Source organism: Schistocerca serialis, chromosome 3 (assembly GCF_023864345.2).
Source record: "Schistocerca serialis cubense isolate TAMUIC-IGC-003099 chromosome 3, iqSchSeri2.2, whole genome shotgun sequence".
NCBI classification, from domain to species: Eukaryota; Metazoa; Arthropoda; class Insecta; order Orthoptera; family Acrididae; genus Schistocerca; species Schistocerca serialis.
The window spans coordinates 956,557,775-956,570,505 of NC_064640.1; the positions used below are offsets into that span (position 1 = coordinate 956,557,775).

Below are 12,731 nucleotides of genomic sequence, written 5' to 3' on the forward strand. Positions count from 1 at the left end.
AACAGCACTTTACGAAAAGGGGCCTCAGTTCACAGGTATAAAATTACCTAATGCACTGCCTAGTGCAGTCATGGCTCTTCCTACAATTAAACTGAAACATCAGCTTAAGAAAATTTTAGTAAAACACCCTTTTCTGCACATTAGAAGAGCACCATACTTATATGAAGAACAACAAATGCTTTGCGAAATTATGTGAATAGAAATCAGTAAACATCTTATTGTAATTTTGTTGTAAATTAATGACATATTCAGAAGAATGTGTCTTGTGTATTGTACAAATAACTTTAATAATTACTGTTTCTTTATACATGTGTAGTGTACCATTCAATGTTGAATAAAGCTATTATTATTATTATTATTATTATTATTATTATTATTAATGCTAAATTTCATTGCACTGTCCTAACGGATATTTTCATCAAACGCCCCACATTGATTTCTGTAGTTATTTCATGCAGTGATGCTTTTCTGTTAGCACTGGCAACTCTACGCAAACACTCTTGACTTTTAAGTGAAGGTGGTTGGCAACTGTGTTGTCCATGGTGAGAGGTAATGCCTGAAATTTGGTATTGTCAGCACAATCTTGACTCTGTGGAACTCAAAATATTGAATTCCCTAATGATTTCTGAAATGGACTGTCCCGTGCATCTAGCTTCAACTACAATTCCATGTTCAACGTCTGTTAATTTCCATTATGTGGCCATAATCACATCAGAAACCTTTTCGCATAAATTACATGAGTATACAAATTACAGTTCCATCATTCCATCAATGCACTGCCCTTTTATACCTTGTGTATGTGATATTACCACCATCTGTATATGTGCATATTACTGTCCCATGATTTTAATGTTCAACAAGTATTACATTGAGGTACCAAAGATAGACATACCTGCAGCCCAACTTTAAAAAGAATTCAGTGCATTAGTTGTGCAGGAACATGCCACCTCTCTTAATAGCTGCAAAAGTAAGACCCAAAAATGGCTGAAAAAGGAAGTGTTTTACACAATTTAAGGATCTGAAAACTATTGAAATGATGACCTGATTTACCAAATAAATGATAATGCTCCTTATTTGTACATTCTTTCTATGCATTTTTGTTTCTTCTGGTAATTTGTCTTATGTATATAATGACTACGCAAGCAACTGAATAATGTTCAGATCATATTTTACTATTAATCACATTTGGAAATTTTTTGGTGTGCACTGTATTCTTTTATTGTGTTTCTTGGTAAGTAACTTAACAATGTTTAGTTCCATATCTAACTATTAACCACATGGTAAATTCTTTGTGTATCATGTATGTTGTTTTGTAATGTACATTCTTTTTTTATTATAGGCTACTTATATTTATGTTCTCTATGGTACTACACATTACTAGTTTCCTGATGTGTCAGTCACACTTTATAAAATCTTTTGTACATCTGGCATACTCATGATTATGACTGTATGTAAGTGCTTCAAGAGAGAGGAATTAATACATAAATAAATACATCTTCATTAAGAATTTCTATTAATATATTGTATCTGTTTAGTCTGATCAACTTATGTTACTCTGTTTACATTTATATCCTACAGATTAGTATTAAGAGCATTTCAGGGCATACTTTCTACTGTAGAGTATCTTACAAATGAAGGGGGTCAGAGAGAGATAGTCATAAGCCACATTCAACTAGTTTTGAGATACAGTGACTTTAAAGTTTCATGGAAGTATAAAAATGTTGAAGAAAAAATAGGCACTTTCTTTTTGCTTTTAATTATACTTTAATACATTGTAAACCTTGTGTAAAATACATTATCTTCTTTCTGTTATGTAATATTAATTTGAGAGTCATTTTAATTATGATATTTTCAGGGAGACACAGTCATAAGCCATTTTCGACAACAATTTAGAACACAAAATTTGTTTTTAAGGTTTTGTTTTGAAAATTGTGTAATAACTAATAAATTTTAACAATTTTTGCACTTTCACATACACACATACATAACAGGTAAGTCAATCTAATGCTTCATTTTACACCGTGAATGCGAAATCAAGGAAGTTCTTCTACGTCGTCATAGTTCTCATTATTTCCAGCACATGACCGAAAAAGGCTTTGATATGCTTCAGGTATGTATGCCATGTCATCAATCTTTTTCTGATTAATTTGTAGTGGCTTTCTATATTTACTTGGCAGCTGAAATAGATCTGCTTCAGTAGATCTTCCTTTCCTGTTGCTACATAGATCCACTGACGTAGGTTCCTATATTTGAGCAGCAGTGCTTCACACTTATTGTGAAGGGGACTTAAATTGAGTTGCTTCTCTAAAACGAATGGAATCTCCAGATATATTTAGAGTGGGTATCGAGATTAATGACTTCAGATCTCCCAAGCTTCTGAAGTCTTGTCTGTGCACTTTCATTTGATGAAATTTTTTGGACTAGCAGATTTGACAACTTCTGCCCATTCATCTGGCGTGTATACCACTGGACGTCTGTTTCTCGCATAAATTTCAATGCAACCAAAATCACGATTGCAGGGAAGTCTAGTGTGACCTACCCAGAGAAACAATTCTGCACAGATTCAAATCTTTTGGTGGCAACGAGAATACTTTCCAGAGCAATAAGACACCAGTTCTTTGCCTGGCCCTTACAGTTATCTGTGATTATGTGGCGATTTTTGGCTCATGTGTTAGTTATCTCTAAGTATTTGAATAAACAGCTCCCAACTTACTCTGAACCCTTTCTCCATCCTTCTCACTCCACAGAAACATGTATCCCTTATTTGACCCACAATATTTTTCTCTTTTAGAACTCTGGGCTAACTGTTAGCAATGGACATGCTACAAACATTTCTCATGCCAAAGCTATTACTTGGTGCTCTTTCACATTCTCTTTAGTCAGGGAAGTCAAAGACATGATCATATTCTGCCCACTATCAGCCTTTCTTAGATGCAACTCATGTTGTTTTTTCCTGTGTGTAATTTCTTCTGCACAAAATTCTGGGTTACTCCTTGCTGTTAGAAAGGCATCACATGTTGAACAGGTGTCGCTCTTCAACAGTTTGAATACTGCAAGGAAAAGGGTATCCCCACTGTATCACAAAGCAAATTCAGGGCAATTTTTGTGTCCAAATTTAACATAGACTTCAGAGTATTTGTCCTGAAATAAGAATGCAGTTGTGAGATCACATGCAAAATATACTTTGGTGGAGTTCTGTTGCTTGCTATAGTGACTTATAGTTTGGTATAGCACTGAGGAAGTCTCTGACACCTTGCACAGCTTTGTCTTGAAATTTATGCGGATGATTGCCATGTTTGCCTGAAAGAAAAGACCACACGAGTTGATACATTACTTCGTGTTATTATTATACTTCAACATTATTTTATTTGGTTGAAATGGATACCTTATAGTAAAATGTAATATACAAACCTCTTCCATCTTCTTTTGGAACTGTGAGACCCAGATTCAGTTGCTGTTGCAAATTCCTCACTCGTCGTATGTGGTTCTGTAAGACATGTACCCTGAGGAAAGCTTTCTTGAAAATCATGACTTCTATTCCATTTACTTTCACATTGTATGAAAATGTCAGAGCTCTAGATGAAAGTTGCTTTGTAGTCTTTTTGGTTAGCTGTGAAAGAAAGAAATGTGAAGCAGAACAAGGTAAAGTAAATTTGTTACTATTGGTCCATACATGTTTAAAAGCAGTGAAACAAACCTTCGCTTTTTTGGTACCATTTCCATACAACACATTAGGTAAGTATTCTGAGCATTAACGTTTCCTATGTCCTAAAATGATTGAAAAATATTTTCTTCTTGTCTGAGTAGTTTCGTATAGCACTTGCTTGAATAACTACCGGGACTTCCCAAAGATGCTGCCTGAACAGTCTTGTTGGTTTTAGAAGACATGTACTGCTGACCAGTGTTACCTTGACGTTTGGCCTTAATTTTTTTCCACTGCTCAATATTACGCTTTCTTTTCCTTGAAGAGCTTGGTTTCTGGGGGTGATACTTCATTTGCACTACTTATTTCAAGCTCCTAATATGAACAGAAAAATAGTCACAGAACTTCTGCGACATGTAGTCACAAGCCACACAAATCATTATATGCTGCTGAAATGGCATTGATAATAAAAATATTCTTACAAGTTTGTAGTCATGAAAACTATATTATTACTATAATTAGTAGTCATTAAATTAGGCTCTATAGGTTTCTCGTTAACACAAATAACGATGATCAACTGTGAGAGCAATGTTACGAGAAACAAAGTCACAAGCCACTGAAAAATGATCACCAGTAAAAAATGTTTTCATATTCTTACCGAAACATCTACTGAGCTAGTACTGTTGCTTGATGGACACCAAGACTCATCACCGTCACTGTCCGAAGGATCAGAATCCTCATTTACACTGCTGTCACTGCAGTATACGCCTAGAATGTGCAATGCACCTTCAGATGTATGTTAGCATTTAGCCATTTTGATGTGACTTGTGACTATGTATCTTCGGAAGAAGACATCAGGTGGCAGAGTATAGAACCACACTATGTCATCACCTGCGACCTGTTGGAGAAAGACAGAACTACTTCAATCCAAGATGAGGAGGGCATCATTAAGAATGTCAGACTGAATATCTTAATTTTGCCAAAAGTGTGTCTTATGACTATATCTCACTGACCCCTTCAAATATGTATTCCCAGTCTGTTCATGTATGGTGTGCAGGAAGGATTGCTTACATGAACATCTGTGATAGAGCCTGTTTTAATTTTATTTTCACGGTCATATGGGAGAGGTATGTTAAGGGTTTGAGAATATTTGTAGTAGTCTGGAAATTTTTCTGAATTGGTCTTTTCTGATCTTCTAGACATATTTTCTGAATGTATGCTGGGACAGATTATTAAGCATTCATTATGCACTCCCATGCAGAAAACAGTAATTATTCAAGCTATCTTCATTTTATTTTTGATTTCCTCCTCTTAGCCAATCATACAAATCTCACTTTTGACTGATATTCCTGTATAGGCTGTACGATCAGTTTAGAAACAAAATCTTGCATACACAAATGGTAGTGTTCAAGTGTTGGTATTCTACCTTTTCAGTGCAACCTGCCTGTAGTTTTTCTTTGCCCATGGCAGGTCCTATCTAATTCTCTTACATCACATACTTCCTCATCTGGGTATTGATATGGTATGAGTGACTTGTTAATCATTTAATCAGATATTGCTGTAGCAGTAAATTGAAAATGATGTATCTACAAAACATTAACTTTGTATCATTAGATGCAGTTCAGAAACTGACATGCATTAGACTCGCAATCAACAAAAAGCAGGCTTCAACGCACCAAATCATTTTACAAAAATTTCAGGGTTGTTTTATTGAAAGGAAATACCTGGTCTCTTTTCTCATCTTTGTTCAGCTTGATTTTGCACCCCTTGTATAATGAACTCATTATCTATAATCTATTAAACCATAATGTTTGCCTTTTTAAATTGGCCTAGGTTTTCAGATTGGAAGAGCCTGTAATATTTCTTAATAATAATAATGATGATAATGATGATGATAATAATAATAATAATAATAATAATAATAATAATAATAATAATAATAATAATAATAATAAACCCCGTGGAGGCCCGGGAAAAGAATCGGCCTCCGGTATGTTCTGCCAGTCGTAAAAGGCGACGAAAAGAACAAACCACTAATAGGGCTAACCCCCCTTTTAGTGTGATTAGTTGGTTCAGGACAGAACTAAAGAAGCCTCGGACAAGCGCCGTCATGGTCGGGGACGACGCTTGAACCCTATGCCCGCCCACAATGGTAACGACACTGCTAGCCAACTGGAAAATGATTTAAATCCAAATAGAGGTGTTTTGCAGGATATGCTTCCTGCAACCACCCTAGAAGGAAAACAAAGACAGAGGATGAGATGGTCAGATGAAGTTAATCGACACCTCATGTTCTGTTATTACCAAGCAACAAACCTAGGAACCAACACAACTGGATACAGATCACAAGTATACACAACATTTATTACCAGATACCCAGAATTAAAATTTTTAACAGAACAACGATTAGCTGATCAGATCCGTGGAATAATCAAAAATAACAGGATACCCCAGTCAGAATTAGAAAACATCAAACGACAAGTACAACAAATACTGGAACAAAATAATGTGCAATCAGAAGAAGAAGAAAATACAGTAATGGACTCAAACATCCCAGAGCAAACAAACAAAGAACAACATGCACCAATTAAACAATCAGAGGAAAACGAAATCTTAAGACAGCCACCAGAACAAGCACAAATAGAACACGAAGTGACACAGATGTTAGATATACAAGAAAAATTTCAGCTAACATATATATAATACAAAGACACAAATACAGACATTAGACCATTCTTGCGTAGACCACCAATTAACCCACAAGTTGAAACAACAATAAAAACTATCAACACAATCATACACAACAAAATAAATGAAAACACAACTATGGAAGAGTTACAACCACTGGTTTATATAGGAGCACTCACTACACTAAATATACACACTAGGCAGAGATCAGAACCAACCAACACACAGAAGAAACCCACAAAACCAGCATGGCAACACAGGCTACAGATCAGAATAGAAAAACTGAGAAAAGACATCGGACAGCTAACACAATTTATAAGAAATGGAATGTCAGAAAAAAAAAAACAAAAAAGGTTAGGTAAAATCTCACAACAAGAAGCAATAGAGCAATTAGATCAAAATAAGCAGAAATTACAAGCATTGGCCAAATGACTTAGAAGATACAAAAAAAGTGAAAATAGAAGGAAACAAAACCAAACATTGAACACAAACCAAAAGAAATTTTACCAGACAGTAGATAACACACACATTAAAATAGACAATCCACCAAACATAACAGACATGGAACGCTTCTGGAGCAACATATGGTCAAACCCGATACAACATAACAGGCATGCACGGTGCATACAAGCAGAAACAGACACATACAAGATGATACCACAAATGCCTGAAGTGATAATTTTGCAACATGAAGTCACCCGAGCAATTAATTCTACTCTCAATTGGAAAGCCCCTGGAAAAGATAAAATAGCAAATATCTGGCTAAAGAAGTTCACCTCAACACATTCACATCTAACTAAATTATTTAACAGTTACATTGCAGACCCATACACATTCCCTGATACACTTACACATGGAATAACCTATCTGAAACCTAAAGATCAAGCAGACACAGCAAACCCAGCTAAATATCACCCCATAACATGCCTACCAACAATATACAAAATGTTAACTTCAGTCATTACACAGAAATTAATGACACATACAACACAGAACAAAATTATAAATGAAGAACAAAAAGGCTGTTGCAAAGGAGCACGAGGATGTAAAGAGCAACTGATAATAGATGCAGAGGTGACATATCAAGCTAAAACTAAACAAAGGTCGCTACACTACACATACATTGATTACCAAAAAGCTTTTGATAGTGTACCCCACTCATGGTTACTACAAATATTGGAAATATACAAAGTAGATCCTAAATTGATACAGTTCCTAAACATAGTAATGAAAAATTGGAAAACCACACTTAATATCCAAACAAATTCAAATAATATCACATCACAGCCAATACAGATTAAGCGTGGAATATACCAAGGAGACTCATTAAGTCCTTTCTGTTTCTGCCTTGCTCTGAACCCACTATCCAACATGCTTAATAATACAAATTATGGATACAATATTACTGGAACATACCCACACAAAATCGCACATTTGCTGTACATGGATGATCTGAAACTATTTGCAGCAACAAATCAACAACTCAACCAATTACTGAAGATAACAGAAGTATTCAGCAATGATATAAATATGGCTTTTGGAACAGACAAATGTAAGAAAAATAGCATTGTCAAGGGAAAACACACTAAACAAGAAGATTACATATTGGATAACCACAGCGACTGCATAGAAGTGATGGAAAAAACAGATGCCTATAAATATCTAGGATACAGACAAAAAATAGGAATAGATAATACAAATATTAAAGAAGAACTAAAAGAAAAATATAGACAAAGACTAATAAAAATACTGAAAACAGAATTGACAGCAAGAAACAAGACAAAAGCTATAAATACTTATGCTATACCAATATTGACTTACTCATTTGGAGTAGTGAAATGGAGTAACACAGACCTAGAAGCACTCAATACACTTACACGATCACAATGCCACAAATATAGAATACATCACATACATTCAGCAACAGAAACATTCACATTAAGCAGAAAGGAAGGAGGAAGGGGATTTATCGACATAAAAAACCTACATTATGGACAGGTAGACAATTTAAGAAAATTCTTTCTAGAACGAGCAGAAACTAGCAAAATACACAAAGCAATCACCCACATAAATACATCGGCTACACCACTACAATTTCATAACCACCTCTACAACGCTTTATATCACATAACATCAACAGATACAAAGAAAGTTAATTGGAAAAAGAAAACACTACATGGCAAGCACCCGTATCATCTAACACAGCCACACATCGATCAAGACGCATCCAACACATGGCTAAGAAAAGGCAATATACACTCCTGGAAATGGAAAAAAGAACACATTGACACCGGTGTGTCAGACCCACCATACTTGCTCCGGACGCTGCGAGAGGGCTGTACAAGCAATGATCACACGCACGGCACAGCGGACACACCAGGAACCGCGGTGTTGGCCGTCGAATGGCGCTAGCTGCGCAGCATTTGTGCACCACCGCCGTCAGTGTCAGCCAGTTTGCTGTGGCATACGGAGCTCCATCGCAGTCTTTAACACTGGTAGCATGCCGTGACAGCGTGGACGTGAACCGTATGTGCAGTTGACGGACTTTGAGCGAGGGCGTATAGTGGGCATGCGGGAGGCCGGGTGGATGTACCGCCGAATTGCTCAACACGTGGGGCGTGAGGTCTCCACAGTACATCAATGTTGTCACCAGTGGTCGGAGGAAGGTGCACGTGCCCGTCGACCTGGGACCGGACCGCAGCGACGCACGGATGCACGCCAAGACCGTAGGATCCCACGCAGTGCCGTAGGGGACCGCACCGCCACTTCCCAGCAAATTAGGGACACTGTTGCTCCTGGGGTATCGGCGAGGACCATTCGCAACTGTCTCCATGAAGCTGGGCTACGGTCCTGCACACCGTTAGGCCATCTTCCGCTCACGCCCCAACATCGTGCAGACCGCCTCCAGTGGTGTCACGACAGGCGTGAATGGAGCGACGAATGGAGACGTGTCGTCTTCAGCAATGAGAGTCGCTTCTCCCTTGGTGCCAATGATGGTCGTATGCGTGTTTGGCGCCGTGCAGGTGAGCGCCACAATCAGGACTGTATACGACCGAGGCACACAGGGCCAACACCCGGCATCATGGTGTGGGGAGCGATCTCCTACACTGGCCGTACACCACTTGTGATCGTCGAGGGGACAGTGAATAGTGCACGGTACATCCAAACCGTCATCGAACCCATCGTTCTACCATTCCTAGACCGGCAAGGGAACTTGCTGTTCCAACAGGACAATGCACGTCCGCATGTATCCCGTGCCACCCAACGTGCTCTAGAAGGTGTAAGTCAACTACCCTGGCCAGCAAGATCTCGGGATCTGTCCCCCATTGAGCATGTTTGGGACTGGATGAAGCGTCGTCTCACGCGGTCTGCACGTCCAGCACGAACGCTGGTCCAACTGAGGCGCCAGGTGGAAATGGCATGGCAAGCCGTTCCACAGGACTACATCCAGCATCTCTACGATCGTCTCCATGGGAGAATAGCAGCCTGCATTGCTGCGAAAGGTGGATATACACTGTACTAATGCCGACATTGTGCATGCTCTGTTGCCTGTGTCTATGTGCCTGTGGTTCTGTCAGTGTGATCATGTGATGTATCTGACCCCAGGAATGTGTCAATAAAGTTTCGCCTTCCTGGGACAATGAATTCACAGTGTTCTTATTTCAATTTCCAGGAGTGTATACAGTGAGACAGAAAGATTCATGATTGCAATACAGGATCAAACAATAAACACCAGATATTACAGCAAGCATATTATTAAAAATCCCAATACCACAACAGATAAATGCAGACTTTGCAAACAACAAATAGAAACAGGAGATCACATCACAAGCGGATCTACAATAGTAGCAAATACAGAATACCCCAGAAGACATGACAATGTAGCAAAAATAATACGTCAACAACATAAAGTTATAAAACAACATGTTCCCACATACAAGTATGCACCACAAAATGTACTGGAGAATGATGAATACAAATTATACTGGAACAGAACCATTATAACAGATAAAACACCACCACATAACAAACCTGACATCATACTCACCAATAAAAAGAAGAAATTAATACAACTAATCGAAATATCCATACCCAATACAACAAATATACAAAATAAAACAGGAGAAAAAATTGAAAAATACATCAAACTGGCTGAGGAAGTCAAGGGCATGTGGCATCAGGATAAAGTTGACATTATACCAATTATACTATCAACTACAGGAGTCATACCACACAATATCCACCAGTAGATCAATGCAATACAGCTACATCCAAACTTATATATACAACTACGGAAATCTGTAATTATTGATACATGTTCAATTACCCGAAAGTTCCTAAATGCAATATAACATATACCGTACAGTTAAAAGGAAGTCATGCTTGATCAAGGTCCGTGTCACTTTCCATTTTTGACCAGACATAACGTCTGAGAAAAGAAAGAAAGAATAATAATAGTAATTTTAATTCAAGACTACCCTGGAGAAACATGTTCAAAACATACAAATAAAAGCTCCTCAACATTTTCTTTTCAATGAAGTTAAATGAAAATCACATATTCCATTTTTCAAATTACTGCCCAATTCCTATGATCTGTTCTAAGAATTACAATCATCTACACGAAGGGTTAGAGGCACTAATTTTGACCAAAAAGACTTCTGTTATTCAGCAACATGCAAATCCAATAACTTTACAGCTACTAAAATGCACAGTTTAAGAGAAAGAACTTGCTTATAGCCAATACCTATTTATATGATAAATTTATTAGCAGGAACAATTTATGTGTATATAAATTGGCAGTAATATGATATTTTAGTGAGTATAAGTGTAACATTACAAAGCATTTGTAATATATGTAAAATAATTTCTATTGTGAATAGGAACCAACAAAATACAATAATGTACAGTATTTACTGACACCAGTCCTAATTATGCACATAAGAAGTGTATGTTTACAAATTAGTACAAGAATTTCCACATATGTATAAATTTTAATTTTTCCCACTTTTTTCGCATTTCTCTCTCTCTCTCTCTCTCTCTCTCTCTCTCTCTCTCCTCATAACAATATTTAGAATACGTGCTGTACTTGAAATTTCTTTTCATATTGTGTACACATTTATTTTTACTATCATATGTGACTAATATCATTTCTTACAAGTTACATACAGTGTTATCCTCCTCCTCAGGTCCTTCACAGGGGACTGCAAAGCGGCTTGAGAGCATTTTCCAGTGGTGCTGTTGCTGACAAGAAACCACTGAGTGGTTACTCTTTTGGTAAAAATACTATTACTTAAGAGCAATAAACATTTTTAAATTGCTAGCTAAATTTTCATCTAGATTGTCAGTGACTTTTTTCTCAAAAACCTATCTACAATGCATTATTAAATTTATTACTGAAAATTGATGACCAATATAATCAGTTCCATGAGTGGAATTTCCATTTGTCTGTTTTCTGAGGGCATACTCCATCGTTATTTCAAGATTTTAGTAACGATTACTACTTATTATATCTACCTTTTTAGTATTATAATAAGGACATATTTAGCTTCAACAATGTTACATATTTGGTTCTGTATAAGCTGTATGTTCAGTAGTAGAAATTTTTATTTACTACTGATGTACAATGCATCCTCTATTGAAAATACAGTCTCACAGAATATTTACTGCAAGTAAATGTGTTGTCAATTGTCTGAATTGTTTGTGAGGAACTGAAGGTGCTGAAATTACTGTCCTCCTAGCACCCAGAGCTGTCCTTTCAGTAATAATTAATCTGCACAGTATGTACCCTCTCAATGGTGAGAGGCAAACCATTGACAGTGTTAGAGGCTCTATATAGCGTAATCATTGTCTAGGGATGGTCAACGATGCTATGCGTGTCACCCCTTCTTTCTCAACTGATATGCTGAGCTGAAAGTGAGTTGTGTACAGCATTTTCTGTGGTCATGACCACCAACCAGCGGTCCATCAGAATGGATGGCCACTAGCATACTATATCTAAGAACGGAACTGAACACCCTGTGGCAGAACATGCTGCTGAGCACTACAGGCTCGAATTTGATGGCTACTTACCAACCTGTGCCATCTGGATCCTCCCCCTCAACTCCACTTTTCCTGAACCATGCAGATGGAAGTTATTCTTGCAACACATCCTACACTTCCACAATCTTCTCCTGGCCTCAATTCTGCTAACCTACTGCACAAACACCCTCTATCCAACAGTCTCACCCTTCTCTGTCCTGTCACTCATTCCCAACCAAGCCTTCACATCACCATCGTGGTGTGCTGCCCAACTCACCATCTCCAGTTTGCATGTGTCACATTCCTATCCTGTACACCTGCTGCTGTGGTCATCAAAGACAATAGTATTACCAGCAGTGCCCCAGGAAAGTGTGATAGGACT

At 37.5% G+C, this 12,731-nt stretch overlaps 1 protein-coding gene across 1 annotated transcript in view; it reads left to right on the forward strand.

Moving 5' to 3' along the window:
- The window catches only part of LOC126469629 (probable medium-chain specific acyl-CoA dehydrogenase, mitochondrial), a 196,190-nt gene that overhangs the window by 7,573 nt on the left and 175,886 nt on the right, over positions 1-12,731 (forward strand). The window contains exon 2 of the mRNA XM_050096755.1: positions 11,518-11,605. Coding sequence (XP_049952712.1) covers positions 11,518-11,605 — 88 coding nt within the window. The remainder of the gene's footprint in view (positions 1-11,517; positions 11,606-12,731) is intronic.